At 41.4% G+C, this 21,856-nt stretch overlaps 5 protein-coding genes across 6 annotated transcripts; 1 reads left to right on the forward strand and 4 right to left on the reverse strand.

The window, feature by feature from the left end:
- Positions 1-28: 28 nt before the first annotated feature.
- On the reverse strand, positions 29-3,136 carry ccdc34 (coiled-coil domain containing 34). The gene is made up of 7 exons (XM_079681139.1): positions 3,001-3,136; positions 2,398-2,670; positions 2,169-2,298; positions 1,887-1,994; positions 1,601-1,759; positions 1,381-1,510; positions 29-619 (listed from the first exon to the last, which is right to left on the reverse strand). Exons 2-7 carry the CDS (start codon positions 2,655-2,657, stop codon positions 426-428), a joined length of 981 nt encoding a protein of 326 aa, XP_079537265.1. The 5' UTR covers positions 2,658-2,670; positions 3,001-3,136; the 3' UTR covers positions 29-425.
- Positions 3,137-3,276: 140 nt separating this feature from the next.
- slc15a5 (solute carrier family 15 member 5) lies at positions 3,277-9,430 on the forward strand. Its single transcript, XM_079681133.1, has 9 exons — positions 3,277-5,004; positions 5,662-5,884; positions 6,385-6,554; positions 7,177-7,397; positions 7,489-7,675; positions 7,827-8,015; positions 8,211-8,342; positions 8,460-8,568; positions 8,682-9,430. Exons 1-9 carry the CDS (start codon positions 4,635-4,637, stop codon positions 8,821-8,823), a joined length of 1,743 nt encoding a protein of 580 aa, XP_079537259.1. The 5' UTR covers positions 3,277-4,634; the 3' UTR covers positions 8,824-9,430.
- A 141-nt stretch (positions 9,431-9,571) lies between these two features.
- LOC307039256 (E3 ubiquitin/ISG15 ligase TRIM25-like) lies at positions 9,572-13,242 on the reverse strand. The gene is made up of 6 exons (XM_079681134.1): positions 12,516-13,242; positions 12,331-12,426; positions 11,009-11,254; positions 10,777-10,924; positions 10,630-10,695; positions 9,572-10,554 (listed from the first exon to the last, which is right to left on the reverse strand). Exons 1-6 carry the CDS (start codon positions 13,089-13,091, stop codon positions 10,028-10,030), a joined length of 1,659 nt encoding a protein of 552 aa, XP_079537260.1. The 5' UTR covers positions 13,092-13,242; the 3' UTR covers positions 9,572-10,027.
- Positions 13,243-13,708: 466 nt separating this feature from the next.
- LOC307039418 (E3 ubiquitin/ISG15 ligase TRIM25-like) lies at positions 13,709-21,612 on the reverse strand. Its single transcript, XM_079681487.1, has 6 exons — positions 20,980-21,612; positions 20,806-20,901; positions 20,171-20,404; positions 14,980-15,136; positions 14,833-14,877; positions 13,709-14,744 (listed from the first exon to the last, which is right to left on the reverse strand). The coding sequence occupies exons 1-6, from the start codon at positions 21,562-21,564 to the stop codon at positions 14,221-14,223; spliced, it is 1,641 nt and encodes a 546-aa protein (XP_079537613.1). The 5' UTR covers positions 21,565-21,612; the 3' UTR covers positions 13,709-14,220.
- On the reverse strand, positions 15,154-19,485 carry LOC307039419 (general transcription factor II-I repeat domain-containing protein 2A-like). 2 transcript variants are annotated; one of them, XM_079681489.1, is made up of 2 exons: positions 17,020-19,485; positions 15,154-16,829 (listed from the first exon to the last, which is right to left on the reverse strand). In XM_079681489.1, exon 1 carries the CDS (start codon positions 18,602-18,604, stop codon positions 17,024-17,026), a length of 1,581 nt encoding a protein of 526 aa, XP_079537615.1. In that variant the 5' UTR covers positions 18,605-19,485; the 3' UTR covers positions 15,154-16,829; positions 17,020-17,023. The 2 variants fall into 2 exon arrangements, with proteins under 2 accessions (XP_079537615.1, XP_079537614.1); XM_079681488.1 differs by having other exon boundaries at positions 15,154-16,837.
- Positions 21,613-21,856: the final 244 nt, after the last annotated feature.

The following is a 21,856-nucleotide window of genomic DNA, read 5'->3' on the forward strand; positions in this document are numbered from 1 at the left end:
GCACAAATAAGATAACAGTGAAAAAATTACTTTCATAAAGCCTCTTTTATCGACAGGATACAACAAAATAAACTCCATTGTTTAAATGTCCAGTCATAATGCTATGTACACGCGCCATTATTATGGTATAAAAGCTGGGTGCAGTATAAGAATAAATTATAAACATGTTTGTAAAATCATAACAATCCCCAAGACACATCCTTACAAACAATCTAATATGAGCTGGTGCATTATTACAATATTGTCCAGTGTTCAAAAATACAACAAATGAAAATGTAGATATGGAAGCTTAAATACCACATCCATAAAAGTGAACAGAAATACTTCTGTGATTCAGCAGTCTCAGTTCAGGAGCTGTTGTGGTTGATGAATCATATTTAAGCAGTAACAGAGCAGCCATATCAGTCACACACATGTCAGCTGTGTCATCTCCTCTGCAGCACCTGGGTGGCACTCGCAGAGTTCCTCAGTCTCAGAGCGCTGGCGGAGCTTTGTTGGCTCCTCTGAGGTTTCTTGCCAGATGTGTTATTCAGTTCTTTCTCCACAGGAGGGACGTGAATCGGCTTCCAGGGGATTGGATTGTAGAAGCCTGGTGACGGGAGGTATTTCTCATATGGACCTAAAATAAATCAAAGCCATAAGAAACTGATACACAACAAATTCAAAATACTTGTCTTAGCTAGGCCAATTAAAGATGTAAGATATAATCACATTTGATCCCGTCTGGAACTAACTCAAAAACCGTTACATTTCTATAGACATCCAATCCAATTATTAGCTTAAATTATGTATTTAATATTTTTGTATCACAGAATACCTTTATATATATATATACAAAGTTATATATAGTATTTTATAACACGATTTTTAAAAAATGAACACTGTCAGTTTGTTTTTTTAGTTTACATAATCATCAGGGTTATCATCAGTGATCATGTGTTACAATGGCGTTAGCAACCAGAAAATGACACCAGTAATGACAAACAGATGAGAATGCTGCATGGGGTCTGGGTGCCGTGTTGGCGGGACGTTGCGGGGCTCGCTGCTGGAGAGGACAGTGTCCCCCCCCAGCGCGTCACAGTTTGGTCACTGACCGCTGAGAGAGTGTGTGTGTGTGAGGAGCTCCACGGATTGGTCCATTTGGACGAAACAAATGGAAAAAGAAAGATCTCCAACGAGGCGTTCTGGGGCAGCATAGAAAGGACTTTTCTGTGTTAGAGTTTTACTCGCTACAGGGTGTACTTTGAGGGTTTGTGACTCTGCAGATCGTTTACATGCATAAAAAGCTACATAACACACAAGGGGATGGGTAATAACCGGAAAAGCATGACATGGGACCTTTAATACATTTCAGTTATTTATTGAATGAAATGATCTTACTTCTCGTGTAGCAGGGTGATTGGGGACTAGCTTTGGTTTTTTCATTAGCTTTTGCCAGCCAGTCCTTAAACTTCTCCTCTGCCCTCTGGCGGCGCTCCTTCTCCTGCTCCTCCTTCAGGGCAGCTTCCTCCTGTCAAGATTAAAAATAAATATGTGTATCAGTCTATTTCTGCTCATGAATAATCTTATTACATTCATCTCATAAAAAGATCCACATTACCTTCTCCTTCTTTTCCATTTCAATTTTTTCCTGGTTTTTCTTCTGCAGCCAGTCTTTGTATTTTTGTTGAGCTTTCTGTTCTATCTCCCTCTGTTTCTCGTGCTGCCTCTGTATCTTCACCTCCTCTTTCCTCAGTTTTAGAAGTTGCTCTTGCTTCTCCTGAGATTGAAAAGAGAAAACAAATAAAAGACATGTTGTCAGCATTGGATAGTGTACCAATTACAGCCAAAACACTATTGTGCTTTATGTGTTTTAATGGAGTTTAAAGTATATATGAGTCATATACCTGTTCTCTTTTCATCTTTAGCCAAATTTGGATCCTCTCTTCCATGACAATCTTTTTCTGTTCCAGCTCCCTTTCTTCATGTGCTTTATTTTCCTTTTTTAACCACTCCTATTTTAAGGAACATGAAATGTTGAGATTCAGACCAGATGCAATAAGAAAGTACATTTTGGAAATAAGGAGGAAAGTTATGACTAGCCTTATAGACATATTTAAAGAGCAAAATAACATAAGGAAAGTACACACTAGTACATGATAAAAAAAAGTTAATTCACTGTTGCTTGCCTCTTCTGCTTGTTTTTCTAAATGTAAACGGTCTTCTTTTGCTTTGCTAACCAGCCACTTTTCCCATGCACTAAGAGGCTCCACAGCTGTATCCAACATCTGCACTGAGGGCGTTCTTGGTAGCTCACATCTATAACAGAAACAGATGTACAATGTATGTTGTCTCTCTATAATGCACCCTGTGGTCTTGGTTCCGAAAGTATCTTAAGCCTGAATAATTGTTCGGTACCTGACTGGTGAAAGGCTGAGTCTGGATGAGTCGCTCAGCCTGGGGGAAGCCCGCGGGCTGGGCTCCAGGTCTTCATCACTGTCGAAACTGTCGTGGTATATGGGAGAGAGCAGAGAGAAAGTGTCTTCTTCGTCGGACAGCACGTCGTCTTCCAAACCCTTTGATATGTGCAGGTATTTCCCCTGGATGGTTTTGACAGGGGTGGAGCTGAAGCACTGGGACGCAGAGGCAGGAAAGTTCGGCATCTTCCGGCCAGACATTGCTAGCCGATATCTAAGGTCGACACATGAGAATGTTTTCCATAAGTTACGCGTGTTGTCTGAAAACTAATGCCAAAGATCTATGCAGCTTTTTGGATGCGCCTATAACACAAACAAGCGTATGCTAAGCCTTATGGCAACAGGTCGTTTTTACGGTTAGCAAAGAGGGGGTAGCGTTAGCACTCGAAACTAACAGCTAGCTTTAGCTTTGGTTAGCAACATTAGCTTTATTATGTAACGTGCTACGAACGTTTAATGGTTAGTTTCAAACTAGCTGTCTCCATGTATGATGTGTGCAGGTCTCTTATTAACTGTACAACATTGCAAACATTTTATAACCTACCTTTTTTACGTGTATTTGAAGAAAAGCCTGCTTTGCTCGTCGTTTCCCCCAACGATAGAACTGATTTCCAACCAACTTTTTTCCCCATGATACACCACGCCCCCAAACTCAACTGGACGCTGCTTCTGTAACCATGGTGAAGCCTGACGCCATGGATACCAGGCGTCTGTCTTTACAACATTATTTCCTTCTCAAAAATAATGTCTGTGTTATTGACATTGTTTATCATTATTTATTCAAAATAGTGTGGCATGTCAAAAAAGGCCCACTATAATTATTGTATATTGGCCAATTAGCCTACTAGGACCTACTAATATGAAATAAGGTTCAAACATTGATTGCATTTTTTTTACATTGTCCCACACTTATCCCTTCTTTCATACTGGTCAGTTTTGGTTATCTCTAAATAGCTTGGTACCCGATTGGTAATGCAACCATTAATTTATAAACAATTTTTGTTGAGACAAATATCTCTTGGCCCTCAAACAAACAGTAAAAAGGGAGTAGAGTTTTCACGGTCTTTGAATCAACAACATTATTCCAGTGTTATTCTGTCCAGTGCTGTTTGGTTGAGTCAGACAACATGTTTACTCCCTACTGCAAAAACAGGCTGTTATTGTTGATCCAGCCGCCCTGATCCAGTTAAAGTTGACCGGGCTGTGTACTCGGTCACACTAGCACTTAACATTTTCAGTCTAATTATCAGCAGGCGTTTCAAATTGAGCTTGTACTGCTTTCACATAGAGATGTGGCATTTTGCGAGTCGGATGCACTAAATTAATTTGTTGTCTTTTTTATGTGTTGTGATGCTAAAGCCAACTAAGCATTCTGTGTTGATTGTTGATGATCATTTAATCTGTGACTTTTTGCATTACAAAATAATATTTATGTTTGAATAAACAACATTTGCTTCATTTAAATCAAGATCGAACAGATTACAGCTACTGTAAATCTGTACCAGTGGTGGAAAAGTCCTCAGATCTTTAGGGGTTAGGGTTAACCGGGTTAACCAGGTTAAACCCTAACCCTAACCCGGTCAACCCTATATCTAACCTAAAAGTAGTGATACCAGATCTTAGAAATACTCAGTAACAATTAAAAGCATTCATACTCATTATGCAGAATGACCTGTTTCAGTCGTACTGGCATATTTTTGATACTTTTTTGTCTGTATCAATGCTTCAGCTGGTAAAAGTGAGTGTACATGCACTTAGTTACTTTCCACCACTGCGCTGTGTGAGTCATTAACAGAAACAACATCCACATGACATGACTGTATCTTGTCAGTAATTATACAAATATTTCTGGGATGCTCTCTACATTGCTCCCAGCCTACACTCCTTCTGAATACAATGTTGAATCAAGTGTTAGATCACTGTGAGACAACCACAGTTCTGAGTGAGATCCTGACACAGGAGGACATCGGCCACCAGCACGTGCAGAATGCAAAGAGGTGTGTCTGATCCTAAGTGTCGCCAGAGTCACACCAGGATGAGGGATTCCAGCTCTGGCTTCTGCTGCTCCTATCCAGTCTATGCTCCTATCCTCGAAGGGCAGAGTTCCCTCTCATCAGAGCTCTGCAAGATTCATTAGTTAGCTGAGCAGCCCATCAGCCAGCTCGCTGGCCAGGTGGTATGGTGGTAGGAGACCCAAATAAACTGCCAGATGGCAGAGGCCAACTGCGTCGACACTCCAGGGCCCCTCGTCCAGACCGGGCTCCTCGTCCAGAACATGGACCACCAAGGAAGTCCCGCAAGAAGCTCCAAGTTATCATCTGTGTCCTGCTTGTGGAGCTGTGTGAGAGATTCACTTTCTTTGGGATTGTATGCAACACCATTCTCTTCTGCACGGTGAAGCTGGGATATGATAACTACCTGGCTGCGACCGTCAACCTGTGCTTCATAGGAGCCAGCACCCTGACCCCGGTTCTGGTTGGCTGGTTTGCAGAGACCTGCCTGGGGAGGTCCAAGGTGCTCTACATATGTGCCTTCCTACATTTCTTTGGTAAGACACAATTGAAGTTTATCTGATTTGCTGTTGTGATAAAACTATATGACTTGATTCAAATGTATTCAGTGTCTAGTATTTCCGTATAATGTAAGATTAGATGTCCATTTAGTGTGGGGTGAAATCTGCAAGTTAAGAAAACTGGATATTTATCTGTATGTTTGACTTGAAAAATAAATATCTGACACCTTATATTTAAAACAACTTTTTCAAGTTAAATACAAGATGCGAGGCTCCATCGGGACATAAAACCAAGGTTAATAGAAAAGACAGAAAATGAAATTGGGAAAAAAGATTAAAGAGAACACAAAACCATCAATAAATAAACCATTCAAAAAATATGAAAACGAAAGCCACTAGGGCTTCATATATTGTATGAAGGCCTTTATTGTAATAAAAGCTAATATACAAAGATCAAAACTTTATATACCCTCCAAATCCCCCCTTCTGCCAGAAATCCCCACAACAATCTATTAAACGATATTTAAAAGCATAATACCACTGAAAGGAGAGAAACAAATTATCCAAATAAAGCAACCAAATCCCATAAATGCTGATAGTAAAAAAGACAGAGCCATGACTGCTTCTGTTAAGTCACACTGTTATTTAAAATACAACTATGCCGTGACCTTCACCTGTCACTGTGCTTTCTAGGCACAGCCATGCTGCCTGTGGTGGCATTCCCCTTCGAAGATTTCTACATTGACACTCACCACATGACGCACCAGCTGGAACGTCGGGAGCAGCAGATCTTGTTCTACACCGGCCTCCTGGCTGCTGCTCTGGGCATCGGAGGCATCCGGGCCATTCTCTGTCCAATGGGAGCGTACAGCCTGCAGTGCTACAACCAGCACCAGCTCCTGTCCTTCTTCAACTGGTGGGTGCTGGTGCTGTTTAGATGCAGTTATTCAACTGGTTAGCCAATGATAAGACTCCAAACTGTCCATCCATATTGTTACTGTGACCAGTTTCATTTAAGAAGGATTTATCGTCAAGTTCTTTACAATCAAGTTATACTGTTTACAAATAAGACATGCAAGTTGTTGTATTATTATGGAGAAAAAACAAGAACTATAATGCCCCTGAAATTGGGACTTGAGTTGTAGGGAAGTAAACATGCCAGTCATTAAAAAATAGACAATTCATTCGAGAAGAGCATAAATATTTGCTCCAGATTTCCTATGAATCCATTCAACGGCTGTTACACCTTACATTTCAATGTCATGGTTTTGCAAAAGGCTAAGTCAGAGGATTGCCAAAGTCAGTGTGATTTACCTTCTGGGGACCATGAATGCCTCTTAACGAATTTCAAATTACACTAGTTATTGAGGTATTAAGTAAGGAAGTGAGTGTATTATTTGCTTTACATTTGTTCAGGTTCTACTGGTTGGTCAACCTGAATTCCACTGTGGTGTTTCTGGGCATCGCTTACATCCAGCAGTCTGTGGCCAAAAATCTGGGCTTCCTTATCCCCTTCACCTCTGTGCTGCTGGCTCTAATCGCCATACACATGATGCGGAACAATCTCACCTACAAACCCAAGAAAGGTAACATACTGTGTATAAAATGTCATTATTAAAGTATTCAGACACACTATACATTACTTGTTTTCAGAGATATGGACTTTAGTCAGACACAAGTTTGACTACTTGAAAAAAATCTTGCAACTTGGAATGGACTTTAACACCATAGTCTTGTAACTTCAACTTAAGCTTTTTGACTTTTGACTTTTTGAAAATACCTGTCAGGCTTCTGAAAAGCCCAAATATTTCACAAATCAAAAAACTTTAGAAGTTATTAGTTAAGTCGAACGCTTGAATCTGAAGATTCACTTGGTTGGAACCAATGAAACAGAATCCAATCATATTTCAGGAGAGAGACATTAAGAATGTTACGTAACTGAGCACCAGTTGATGATACCAAATAAAATATCCTATCCTACAGAAATGATATGGTTTTTAAGAAAGAATGAATTGCAGTATAAGATCAGAGACAAGTTAGGACTCAAAATCTTGACTCCACAATGACTTTGGACTTGTTTGTTATTTGCAAAGCAGTTAGTTGGTTCCACCTCTTTTTCTATTTTACTTGTAACACCACAATAACTTGTTACACATCAGATCAATTTAACAACTCATTCAATTACTTCATGTGTCTTTCGTTCTGCAGGTGGATCACTATTGACCACACTGGGAGTTTTCTTGAACTCCCTCAAGATGTGCTGCCTCCACTACCGTCACCTGAGCGGAGATGTGGGATCTTGGCTGGACCGGGCCAAGGAGAACAATGGCGGCCGTTACAGCGAGACGCATGTAGAGAACGTCAAAGTCCTGGCCAAGCTCTTCCCTCTGTATGGCCTTCAGCTGCTTTACAGAGCCTGCATCACACAGGTGGTTACATAGAGCACAATGTGGCTTTATTATGAAGCATGTAAAAGGATTGTGTCCATATGCACTGAGGTTAAGACAATGTTTTCTTCAGATTCCCTCAGGGTACTACATACAGACCATGAACTCAAACCTTCACCTGACCAGCCACCTGTTGCCCATCGGTGGCATGAATGTGATCAGTATCATCCCTCTGCTGCTCTTGGCCCCCCTCTTAGAGTGTGTGACCACTTACTACCTCTCTGCGGAAAAAGCTCCTCTGGCACCTGCAAAAGTCATCAGTGAGTATTTCTATGTGCACACACGCACATCTCCACTTTTGACATATCATTCTAATGTCTCTCTCTCTTGCTCTTCTGCCTCCCTTTCCTCCCGTACTTATTCTGCAGCCCCCTCTCTTATCACCCCTCCCTGTCCATCCTCCCTTTCTAGCTCTGGGCCATGCATGTGCCACTCTGTCGGTGTTGGTGGCAGGTTTGTCTGAGCTGCATCGGAGGTCCTACCCTCTGGTGGAGCAGACCCTCTCTGGGAAAGTTCTGCAGGTGTCGTCCATGCCGTGTTTCCATCTGGCTCCTCAGTACATCCTGCTAGGTCTTGCAGAGGCTCTCGTCACCCCTGCATGTGAGTGAGGCCAGTGTTTAATGCAGGTTGTCTGTAGCTGGTGCTTCCTGCCTAAAAAGTCCTCTTTATCAAATTAGAACAAACTAACTGAAATACCTTCTGTTGAATTTCCAAAGTTTAGAAATGTTGCCCTATTTTTCATAAATACACAGCGGGGAATAATGACAAAACCTGCTGTCACTTCCTCTCCCACAGGCTCCCTAATATCTTTCCAGCTGACCCCAAGCCACATCAGAGGGATCTCCTTACACTTCCTCACTCTGTCCTATGGAGGGGGCTGCTTCCTGGCAGCCTTAATCGTTCAGCTGGTGTACTTTGTCTCTGGAGGTAAAATGAGAAAATAAAAACTTCCAATAAATTGGCACTGTAATTTGGCTAAAAAACAAAACGTTTTTAGCCTTAGATATCACTGATTCTGATGACTGCATTGAAACATGTTTACAGGTAACTTTTACCCAGACGCACTGCATGATGGGAACCTTGAGAGATTCTTCTTCCTCCTGGCCTCACTGATGGCGGTTAATACCCTTGTGTCTTGGCGTGTATCTAAAAGGTGCAGTATTATCTAACTACCTGCCTACACTATAAGGTGGTCTACAGGTTACTATTAGATTATACATTTTATTATCATACTTTAATTCTAACCCTCACTGATTTTTTCCCCAGGTATATAGACCTGAGTGTGCGGGGTAAAGCCCTGACAGTCAGCCCTCTGGCTGAGAAGCTGCTGCACTACAAGGCCTGCCTGCGCTTCTACGACACGGTGGACCGCTCCTACACAACCGCCTCCATCGAATCTATTTTATGAATATCTTAAATATTATCTTTGCTGTTTGTGGCGCTGGCGCTGCATGTTACTAGTATGTCAGAGTCTGTGACTTTTCAAGCCAAAGTGTATAAATAAGGTAAATGTACATATGTTTGTTGTCCCTTGCTATGAATGCTGACCGTTATTTGAGTGTGGCCTGTACAGGACAGATTCATTTTGAGGTACATTTGTAAATCTAATTGAGAACATAAAATGTAAATAAAAGCACAATAAATCAAATGAAATTACACATCATTGGAATAAAATTGCCCTTTATTGAAGTCTATTAAAAGGTAGGGTATAAGTAATTCACTTCAGAAACCCTTTTTGTTATATTCCATGGAATGCTCTTAACATCCAAAAGCACGACCAATCATCTGAGCCGGCCCGGCTAAAATAACTGGATGGCCTACCTGCCTGTCAGCCTTCCATCTGGGCACAAACTTATCTCGTGCCCTCGTTGGTCATGTGCGCCTCCGTGTGTGTTAGAGGAGGTGCTCTGTAAGGAAGTCTGAAGGGAGAGCCAGATTGTTTTCGGCTGCTACTTTCAAATTCTAGCGCACTCGAGCTGGTTTCTCCATTCTTACCCCTACCTTTAAAGCAAGAATATGCTGCTTAACTGATTGTTTGATCATTGAAAATAAAGGATAAGCATAGCACTATTTACAATAATCAAGGATTTAAACTCCATAAACCTTTGGTGGCCTTTTCCCCATTATTAAACCCTAGCACAAGACACAACAGAGTGATTGTTCCAAGTATTTTTTATAATATCAAATCAGCCTGCAAAATACTGAGACACCATCTTTTGAATAAGCCCACTTTGAAAATGTGCCCTGATGAACAAGTATAGAAGTTATATAAAAAAAGTATTTTGATGTGCTATATAGAGGCATTTTAGAGAACAAATAGCTTAACTAAAAGATATATTTTCAACTATTTATTCGTTTCCAGAATTATCAGTACAAATAACCATTATGTGAGTATTATTCCTAATTTTGTACATATTTTTTTTTAGGGTTTTCTGACCATCTCAATAATTTAAATGCTTATTTTGAAATTAAGCACAAATGGCTTGGAAGCAATTATGAAATTATGACATTTTGGACAGACATGGATGTAAACTGCAACATCTCTGGTTTCCCTGAGGCATTTGGTTTCTTTAAATGACAGGAGGTCCTGCGGCTTTAATTGTGGCTTCGAGTTAGCATATTTTAAGTGTCGCACCCAAATCCACGGAAAACCCAGGATACAGAGGCTCGGTGAAAATGGTCTGGACGTGGTGCAGCTGTGAGAAACTGCCCGAGTCAGAAACACTGTAGAAGTCCAGAGTTCCTGCTTCAAAATCAAGATGTATGCCCACTCTGCGGGAGAGAACCGGAGGAATTTGGCCTTTGTGAAGATTATTGTGCCAAAATGTGCAACCGGACAACGAGCAGGTTAATTTCCAAGACAGCTCGTTGTGGCCGAAACAGCAACTTTTGCCCGAACCATTTCTTTCAATGCTTCTGTACGACACAGCCAAATCCACAATGCCCCCATCCCACTCCACCTCCCAGTAGTGTCTGTACTGAAGGCTGTTTTTGCACAGAGCCTGGTGATAGTAGGAGAATCTGTCTGCATGATCAGGGTGAGCCTGGTCCCGGTCGCTCCATGATATCTCTCTGTTTCTGTCTGACAAATGAAGACATGCAGCTACTGTGTTGGGGTCCACCTCCAGGGTGGTGTCTCCTGGGAAAGATGAAACACTGTTAAAGATGTTCAAGTATGTTAGTAATGACATTTGTGAATGAACATCAACCTTACCCTGATATTTGGTCAAAAGATACATCCTTGATATTGTTTTCTCCTTAATCGTTGGTCGTTTCCATACTGTGATAAAAGGAAACTGGTCATTTTGTTGATACACTAACAGAAAATAAACAAATCAGATGAATTTTGAGATTCACTTACACAGATTCTTTTCTGGATCACGCAATAATTCTATCTTTTCTTTGTTACACAGATTTTTCAGTTTTTTTGTCTGTCCAGAGATGAACTCTGTCAGTTTGTCAGGACTTGAGTCTGCGAACACAGGGAGGTCACCAAGGGCATGGAAACCCTGCAGAGGGCCAACAAATAAAGTGTGTGACTATCTGCAAAAATGAAATAGAAAGTCTTGTATGGTCTCAAAACACATCCTCACCTGCACAAACTGAATGGGGTCCTCTGTTAGTGAAAGCTGGTTGAGTCTATCCTCTCTGCTCCTCAGCTCGGACACTTCACGCTCCAGTTGTCCGACACGGATGTTGGTCCAGTCCACTCCTAATTTCTCTGCCTCTCCAACTCTCTCTCTCATCTCAGTGCGCTTCCTCTCCACAGAACGGACCAAAGTACAGATGTGTTCCGCACACAGCCGCTCAAGGTCCTCACACGCCTCCCATGCAGCATCCTGGTAACGGAAACATGCACCATTTGTGTAATGGCTGGTGAAATGGGGGATTTGACCATATACTTTACACTTCCTTTAGTTATTCTGCAACATTTAATTTATTTTTTAAATGTATTTATTGATTTATTTTCCCCACAATTATTTAAAATAAGTGAAATATTTGCAAAACATTTTGACATTCATTCATACATTCTATTCAAAATCATTATTTCATCTCATGTGCAATGTCATGGAAACTGTCGTATTAATGAAATGTAATGTTTTAGTTTTGTGTTCTTTAGGAAACAGATGTCTCAAGTATAAAGAAGAAAGGCAATTATAAAAACTGCAGATAGAAAGTGGAGGCAGGATCTGGATGGTGTCAGGATAACGATAAGGCTGACTCGTATAGTCACCAGGTTATCCGTTTGTGTAGATTCCCTCAGTGTAGGGTTTAGTGTGGGACATAAGCTATCTGGCTCAAGAATGTGTTTTATTACATGTATGTATTTTTGATGATCTCTTTTGTGTACTATTTTAAAAGGCTGTATGTAACTCACTAAAGGATATACTCACTTAACACTTTGCGTGCATGGAATAAAGATCTGTATGTTTCGTGCATTTGTTGCCTCACTTATAATACTCTAGACTCTAGAGTCTAGACCATGATTTAAAGTTGTAATGACAGCAACAAGAACACAAGCTTGTGTGATTTAAGAGGTCACAATCCAAAAAAGGTTAGGTATCACTGTTCAAGATTACTCCAGCCATTCACAATATTCCTGTCAGTGTCTGGATATAGTCTGCATGCACTTCCTTCCCTTTAAAGAAATAAAAAGTCTACCTTTTATTCAATCAAAACTTCAAGACTCACAAAGTACTCTGTTCGAATATATAGAACATGAAGCATTCATTCATATTATAAAATGTTGTGTTCAGTGTGTCAGAGGCGGAATGTTTTCAGGGACACTGGAAAGTCCCCTGCCGGATAGCAACTATTGCTTTACACAGGCAACACTTTTTTGTCAGCATATGAGGTACTTTGAATACTTTGAAATATGTTGATGAATAACAGAAAAGGTAAATGTTAAACTCACTCTTATAGAGCCTGCAGCCTGCCTCAGCTCCATTATTTTACTCTCCGAGTGCAGCAGTCTGTCTGCTATTTTCAGTTTAGTCTGCCCCAGTTGTCTCTGTTGAAACAAAAACATTTTGAGATGATCAGTGACTATATAACAGTCTGGCCTACAAATGACTCCAGTATGTGGCTGGACTGAATTACCTGCATTTGACACTTTTCTGCTGCCACTGCCACAGTGTCATGTCCTTTGTGCTCATCCATGGTACACAGCAGGCAGATGAACTGCTGATCTGTGCGGCAGTAAATCTCCCGAAGTTTGTCATGACGGCCACAGATTCTGTCTATGATCCATGCAGAGGCTTTGATCAGATTGTGTTTTTTTAAGGGGGGCACCTCAAAGTGAGGCTTCAGATGAGTCTTACAGTAAGAGGCCAAACACACAAGACAGAACATGCACGCTTTTCTTTTTCTCCCTGTGCAGGCGTCACACTGAACATCACCAGGAGCAGCATGAGTGATATTATCAGCGTCTTCACTGTGTGTCTTCCTGTGCTCCTCCAGCAGGGCAGCCAGGAGTGTGTTCCTCTTCAGATCAGGCTTGGGGCAGAACGTCTGCCTGCACTGAGGGCAGCTGTAGCTCTTCCCTCTGTCATTATGTCCATCCCAGAAGTTATTGATGCATTTCATACAGTAACTGTGTCCACAGGACGTCGTCACAGGATCCTCCAGTAGCTGTAAACAGATAGAGCAGTCGAACAAATCCTCACTGTAGGCCATTTTGTGCTGCTCAGAGTTAGTTTCCCTTTCCCTGGAAAGGAGGTGTGGCTTGTTGTTGGCAGCTAGATACTATTGGAGTGTTCTCACTGACTGCTCTGTGGGAGTGTCAGTGTCAGAGCAGTAACCTACATAACCTTACTGTCAAAGAGGTCTCAAAGTCTACTCGTACTTTACTTGAATGGCCTTTTTCTCAATGTTACCATACTTTATACTTCTATTCAAAGAATGAAGGGGTGGATATTTTAGCCCTAGTTTAACAACACTGTATTTATGTGAAAAATGTCCATTGTCTGTCCTATAGTATTTTTGAAGGAATCTGAAAAAAGGACATACCTTGAGCATATGATAAAATATTGAACTTTGTTTTTACAAACAACATCATTTAAGAAGAAATGAATCACCTACAATTATGTTTCTTGTTTAAATCTCTATACGTATTTGATTGTAGTACAACTTTACTTACATACTATAAAAATGACCTACATACAAATGTTGCCATAAAAATGAAATGTACTTGACAAAACTAAACTTTTTGACACAATGAATTGTCATATTGTAAAATTGCTTTTTTTATTGAAACTATGTTTTAACATTATTTGTTAGAATAAAATGAAGCATTTCTCTGAAACGTATTTTTTATTGATTATAAACATTAAACGCATGACAAAGCAAGAGGAGTTTGAGTATCTATTACATTTACATAGAATTGTTCTACTTAATAACTTAACATGCACATGCATGATGAGTTTACAATTTCCATTACAGGATGAGAAACATGATACACACCAAAACCTCACATCTGTCTCATCATTATCTTCACCCTTTTTTTCTAACAAAATAAATGTTAAAGAATAGAATCAAATAATGAGCTACAAACAATGTTTTTTAAATGAAAAAATCTTCAGCACTCGTCTTTAACACAAACGCAGATTGAACATACTGCCTCACATCCGTCTCATTATTATCTTCAGCCTTTTTTTCTAGTAAAAACCATAATAAAGAATAGAATCAGATAATAAGCTACAGACAATATATAATTGAAATGAACATATTTGTAGCACTCGTCTTTAATGCAAACGCAGAATGAACATACTGCCTTACTTCACTCGAGCACACCTTGGCAGTGGATTTATTTTGCACACACTATCCTGGCTGAGGCCCCTCTGGAGACCATGAGGCCGGGGTACAGAAGCTGGGAGAATGTGGTGTTGACTCTGTGAAGGAGAGTCATTTCCCCACAGTCAGACACGCTGTAGAAGAACAGAGTCCCTGCCTTGTGGTTCAGATACACACCTACAGTAGAGGAGCAGTTAATGGGTATTTTGGTTTTGATTCCACCGTGCCAATAGGCGCAACCAACATTTGAAAGAGAAATGCACCAGGAGTGACTTGCTATATCCCCAAAGCCACTTTCCTCCAAATCTACCCCTTTATAGCACACAGCGACCTCAACCCTGCTCCCCCGCCACTCAACCTCCCAGTAGCAGACTCCAGATAAGCCTACAGTGCACAACACCTGATCATATTGGGTAAATCTCTCTGGGTGCAAGGGATACCTCTGAGCTTTTTTAATCCATGTTACTTTGCGGTTTCCCTCAGAGAGCAAAAGGTTTTCAAATGCTGTGTTGGGATCCAAACTGAGGCTGCTGGAATCTGAAATGTAGAAGTTAATATAATTCAGTGTGTTTATTATAACTTGTAAGGAAGGCACAGCAGTTCATGTGAAGATGCCAGGACTCACAAAGGGAGAGCTCCTGTCTTGTCTGAGGGTCAGGATCAGCTTGAACTAAACGTAAAAAAACATGACAGCAGAAAATGTAATAAACTGGCTATTAAACATTATCTCATCGTTCCAGTAAATACATTTTTAAAGGAAATATCTTCTTACTTGTCTGAGATATTTCTGCAATAGCTATGGAAACATTTTCCATTCTGTCTCTCAAATCAGATATAGCCCTTTTGACAAAGTCAAAAGGGGTTTGTTGTTCGATGTCAACATCAGAGGACAAGTCAGCTTCCGGACAGTCAAAGATGGCCTGGCAGCTCTAGAAACACATGAAAACAATCATAATAATAATTATAATAATCATAAGCTTTAATTGTATAGCCCCTTTCATATAAGAATTGCAGTCCGATGTGCTTCACAGTAGAGGATTGACATCTCATAGAACACAGTTACCGATAAAATACATAAAATAAGCATAGAATAGACATAGAAAAATAAATTCAAATGTAAGATAATATACAGTGTGGCAAAAAAGTATTTAGTCAGCCACCAATTGTGCAAGTTCTCCCAAAAATCCAGAAAATCACTGATTTTTAAAGAATTTCTTTGCAAATTATGGTGGAAAATAAATATTTGGTCAATAACAAAAGTTCATCTCAATACTTTGTGATATACCCTTTGTTGGCAATGACAGAGGTCAAACGTTTTCTGTAAGTCTTCACAAGGTTTTCACACACTGTTGCTGGTATTTTGGCCCATTCCTCCATGCAGATCTCCTCTAGAGCAGTGATGTTTTGGGGCTGTCGCTGGGCAACACGGACTTTCAACTCCCTCCAAAGATTTTCTATGGGGTTGAGATCTTGAGACTGGCTCTGCCACTCCAGGACCTTGAAATGCTTCTTACGAAGCCACTCCTTCGTTGCCCGGGCGGTATGTTTGGGATCATTGTCATGCTGAAAGACCCAGCCACGTTTCATCTTCAATGCCCTTGCTGATGGAAGGAGGTTGTCACTCAAAATCTCACGATACATGGCCCCATTCATTCTTTCCTTTACACGGATCAGTCGTCCTGGTCCCTTTGCAGAAAAACAGCCCCAAAGCATGATGTTTCCACCCCCATGTTTTACAGTAGGTATGGTGTTCTTTGGATGCAACTCAGCACTCTTTCTCCTCCAAACACGTCTAGTTGAGTTTTTACCAAAAAGTTATATTTTGGTTTCATCTGACCATATGACATTCTCCCAATCCTCTTCTGGATCATCTAAATCAGGGGTCACCAAACTTTTTTCTCTGGGGGCCACATTATTGTTCCTGACTGTGATGGGGGGCCGGGGCCGAGTCAGCTCATTGTGTAGAAGAGATTACTAGCCCGGCACAGCCATCCCCACTACTACTTCCACACTACTATATCAACACTTGATTCCTGTCACATATTTGTTTACCATCTTTACTAGTGGTTTACAAAAGTAGCAATTGAGTCTTCACACTTTGCTTTAATTTGAAATACCACAGATATTCCATTTATTTGTTTTCTAATAAAAATAACATCAAAGCTGTCAAGGTAAGAAACATCTGCCTAGTTGAGGTGATTGACACTGGCAAAGGTGAGTTCAAAATTATAAATTATAGGTAGGCCTGATGATGATGATAATAATAATAATAATAATAATAATTGTGTGCAGCACTTAATAAAGGTCAAATAAATAGGCCTATAAAATAAATAAATAAATAAAAAACATCAAAATTATAATAACATGAGTAGGCTAATAGAACTAGCTAACTCTTATGCCTATCCAGGTGAGCATGTTCAGTTAACATTTTGTTTAGGTCAAGGTGAAAAGGACATGAGCAGTGTAGACTCAAAACTAAAGCACAACAATAATACAGAATAATGGCAATCAAAATCAGTAGCCTATATGTAGGTGAGCTGGATTTGTACTTGTTGATGAATTGTGCTGTCTTTGGGATGGGATCAGCAACAGCAATCTCCTCTCCTCACTTCAGAGTCCCTTCTGGAGCCCTGGCATGGAGGGATGACGGATTGAACACAAGAAGCACCATATTCAGTAAATGGCAAGACATGCTGCTGTCTGCTTTTCTCTGTGACATAATTTTACAACATATGTAGCAAATTAAAAAGAGCCCTCACATTTCATATTTATAGCAATTAAAATCAGTAATTGTTAAAATCAGTGTGCTTACCGTATTAGTGTGAACTGTGCGTTTGCTTCTGGCTGATGAGAAGTTCAATGTCTGGTTGCAGTCTAGTGGTAGCCAGTCTCAAGGTCTGATGCAAGTGTTTATCTGTGAGTCTGTTCCTTGTTGTATTCTTGGTTTGCTTCATGCGGGAAAAGGTTTGCTCACAGATGTAGGTGCTGCCAAAAACTGTGGACATCTTCATTGCATGCTGTTTGATGTTTGGGTAGGTTTCCCCTGGTAGCGAAGCATAGAACTCAATGAGACTGTCAGGCTTGAACGCATCTTTAAGGATATCACAATTCTGCAACTCGGCTAGTTCAAACTGAAGAGAGGGATGGGCATCATTTATGTCGGCAGCAAAGGGGTTCTGGAATAAACGTATTGCTTTACCGTTGACATGAAGCTCACGGAACCGCACACTGAACTGCCCCTGCAGCATTTCCAGTGCATCCTTGCACTTTTCGACTGGGAACGGGACAGGTGGTTTCTCAGCGCAGTAGCTCTGGGTGGCAGGGAGATGCGTAAAGTCCAGCTTTTCGACCTGTCTCACAAGCAGCACTAGTTTGACCTCGAACGCTTTGATGTGGGAATACAGGTCACGGATTAGCTTCCCTTTGCCTTGGAGCTGCACGTTAAGGTGGTTCAACATTTCAGTCACATCTGTTAAAAATGCGAGGTCCCATTTCCATTCTGGCTCGGTCAGCTCTCGTACCGTTTCACCTTTAGACTGCAGGAAGGTGTTGATTTCGGGTAGCAGGTCGTAGAAACGGCGCAACACTTTGCCTCGGCTTAACCACCGGATTTCTGTGTAGTACAGCACATCCTCGTAGGCAGACTCAAGCTCGGAGAGGAAGGCCTGGAACTGTCTGTGTTTCAGACCATTTTTTCGGATGTAGTTGACACAGTGCACAACCACCTTCATAACAGAAGCCCACTTCAAAACTTTGCAGCATAGGGCTTGCTGGTGAATCAGACAGTGGACTTGTAGTGGGGGGGTGAGACCTCGTTCCTCGAATTCGCTGTTCAAGCACCCTACTAGCCCCCTTGTCGTGCCAACCATACTAGGTGCGCCATCCGTAGTGATGCTGGCAAATTTACACCAGTCTAGACCCAACTCTTCCATTGTTTTGCACACTTGGACAAAAATATCCTCTCCTGTTGTAGTTCCTTTGAGGCTTTTTAGTGCTGCCAGCTTCTCAGACACTTCAAAGCTTTCGCTAATCCCACGAATAAAAATGAGCAGTTGTGCTGTGTCCTGCACATCATTGCTCTCATCCATGGCCAAAGCAAAAAACTTGAATTGTGACGCTTTCTCGTTCAGCTGCTCATAAACGTTGTCCCCCAATTCTTCTACTCGCCTGGTCATAGTAGTCGCGGAGAGACTCACACTGTTGACTGCCTCTCTCTTGTCGGGACACACCTCCTCGGCCACAGCAAGGATGCATTTTTTAACAAAGTCCCCATCAGTGAAGGGCTTCCCATGGGTAGCTAGTATGTGAGCTACCTTGAAGCTAGCTCGAACAGCAGCGTGGTTTACCTGGGTTTGGCCAATGAATGTTTGTTGTTGTGCTGCCAGTCCGCCTTTCATTCTGCGAATTCTGTCTGCTCTTGCTTGCCCTCGCAAGCTAGCAAAGTCACTGTGGCGGGTTTCGTGGTGACGACGAAGATTATATTCCTTGAAAACCGCCACACTCTCTTTACAGATAATGCAAACGGCACGGTCCTTATACTGAACAAACAATAGTCGTTGGTCCACTGTTCTTTGAAAATTCTGCTCTCTCTATCAACTTTTCGTTTAACGTTAGCCATTTTTGCTGTCCTGAACACTGACAGTTCTCTACGCGTGCATTGTCTGTCACTCACTTGATCTCCAAGATGTCGGGTGACGACAATTCGGCAAATATAGTGCATTTTATTTTATAACTAAATATAATTTTTTTAACTGAAACAAAATCAACAGAATACCAAACGCAGACATGTTATTATTTTCCAAAAATCTATTTGAAAAAAATAAGCCATGACGACTTTTGGGGATTTGCCTCATAGGGCCGGTTCAAGTAGTGGGGGGCAGAGGGGGTGGGGGCCGGTCAAAGGGGGGTGGCGGGCCGGATCCGGCCCCCGGGCCGTAGTTTGGTGACCCCTGATCTAAATGCTCTCTAGCAAACTTCAGACGGGCCTGGACATGTACTGGCTTAAGCAAGGGGGACACGTCTGGCACTGCAGGATTTGAGTCCCTTGCGGCGTAGTGTGTTACTGATAGTAGCCTTTGTTACTTTGGTCCCAGCTCTCTGCAGTTCATTGACTAGGTCCCCCCGTGTGGTTCTGGGATTTTTGCTCACCGTTCTTGTGATCATTTTGACCCCACGGGGTGAGATCTTGCGTGGAGCCCCAGATCGAGGGAGATTATCAGTGGTCTTGTATGTCTTCCATTTTCTAATAATTGCTCCCACAGTTGATTTCTTCACACCAAGCTGCTTACCTATTGCAGATTCAGTCTTCCCAGCCTGGTGCAGGTCTACAATTGTGTTTCTGGTGTTCTTTGACAGCTCTTTGGTCTCGGCCATAGTGGAGTTTGGAGTGTGACTGTTTGAGGTTGTGGACAGGTGTCTTTTATACTGATAACGAGTTCAAACAGGTGCCATTAATACAGTTAACAAGTGGAGGACAGAGGAGGCTCTTAAAGAAGAAGTTACAGCTCTGTGAGAGCCAGAAATCTTGTTTGTTTGTAGGTGACCAAATACTTATTTTCCACCATAATTTGCAAATAAATTATTTTAAAATCAGACAATGTGATTTTCTGATTTCTTTTTTCTCATTTTGTCTCTCATAGTTGAGGTATACCTAGGATGAAAATTACAGGCCTTTCATCTTTTTAAGTGGGAGAACTTGCACAATTGGTGGCTGACTAAATACTTTTTTGCCCCACTGTAATAGTGCATTAAGGAGGATAGTGCAAATTCACATTGTGATCACAACTCAAAATGATGGCAGTGATGGTATGATATTAATACTTACACAAAATCAGGTGACAGTTTAAGAGGCATCAGAGTGCATTGAAAAAGAGCAGCAAGTGCAAGTGTAATCTACCTAAAAGGCTAAAGTAACACAATATTAACTGTAGCCCTGAATAATCTATGTTTGACTGTCTGTGTACCTGCAGGAAATGAATGTGATCCTCAGTGAGTGACAGCTGTTTGAGGTCATCCTGTCCCTTTCTCAGCTCGGAGAGGTCCTTCTCCAGACGGTCCACGAGCGCCTCGGCTCGACTCACCACAGCCTTCTGCTGAACTCTTATCAGATCTTTAGTGGCACAGCGCCTCTCATCCGCCATCCGGACCATTTCAGCGTAGGCTTTCTCATTTTGATCAACCGCTGCAGCTCCTGAACACTGGTAGCAGAGGGAAACCAAATACAAATAATGTCATGTATTTTGAAGTGTAATATGGAAAAAAGGGCTAGAGTATTTTTAGTTGTGTGCTTACTTTATAGAAATGTTTCCAACAATATTCAAACCAAGCAAATACATTTATTCTTTAAATCAAGATAACAGCATGTTTCATATCCCCTTTAAGCATGTATTGTGGAACTACTTTATTAGTTTATTTTGGAGAGGAGTCCTGGTAAAAAAAAAAACTCCTCACTGAAGAACAATAAAGGAATCCAATCCAGGAGATGATGACCGCAATGATGATGAAGACTACAACTCCCATGACTCCGTGCCACATTATAAGGCCACCAAACTCTTTCTTTTGTTTTTTTACTTTTAATAAAAAATACAAAATAACTCACCTGAAGTGCTTTAATGTTTTGTTTTAGCTGCTGCAGCTGCTTCTCTTTCTTCTGTATTCCTTTCAGATATGTTAGTTTTTTCTTTCCAAATTCTTTCTGAAAACAAAATATACTTTAACATATTACTTTGAAATGTAGAATATGCAATCGTGTGGCCAATATAATTATTCTTACTTGTTTGTGTTTCCTCTCTGCTGCAGCGGAGACAGTGTCATGACCTTTGTGTTCATCCATCACACACAGTAGGCAAATGCATTGCCCGTCACTGCGACAGTAGACTTCCAGCAGCTTGTCATGCTTGGAGCAAATCTTCTCTTGCATGGAAGAAGTGATTTCCACCAGCGTGTGCCTTTTGAAAGCCTCAGACACATAGTGGGGCTCCAAGTGAGTAGCACAGTAAGAAGCCAGACACACCAGGCAGGACTTGACAGCTTTCAGCTTCCTCACAGTGCAGAAATCACACTCCACATCCCCCGGGCCCACTTCATCCTTCACAGCAGGCCGGGTGGGTGGTTCAGGCCCCGACACTTTCTCTGCCAGATCAGCCAGCACTGTGTTTTTGTTCAGCACAGGTCTGCGCCTGAAAGTGCGTCTGCACTGGGGACAGCTGTAAACCCCGCGGTGGTTCTCTTGGTCCCAGTATCCGTTCACGCAGTCCATACAGTAGCTGTGGCCACAGTGAAGAGTCACAGGGATTTTCAATCTGTCGAAGCATATCGAGCAGGATAACGAATCTGGCTCCGAACAGCACTCTTCCATCTTTATTACATCTCTGTTCACTTTCGTTTTCTCGGAAATCAGATGGGTGTTGCGTGGGAGTGAGTGAGTTGTGTAACTCTTGCAATCATAAAATAAACTTTGTTTTACTTTAAATCAGTTTAACTGATTGTGAAATGGGGATTTTTGATTCCTAGATTAGATTTATTAAAAAATATTAATAATTAAATCGAGGGGATAGGTCTACCCCTGAAATGAACACCTGTGTGGTCGGGATCTCACCAGATTGAAAACCCATGGGCATCACTGTCTTGACTTAGTTTTACACTAGTTG

This window comes from Notothenia rossii, assembly GCF_949606895.1.
Source record: "Notothenia rossii genome assembly, chromosome: 5".
NCBI lineage: Eukaryota > Metazoa > Chordata > Actinopteri > Perciformes > Nototheniidae > Notothenia > Notothenia rossii.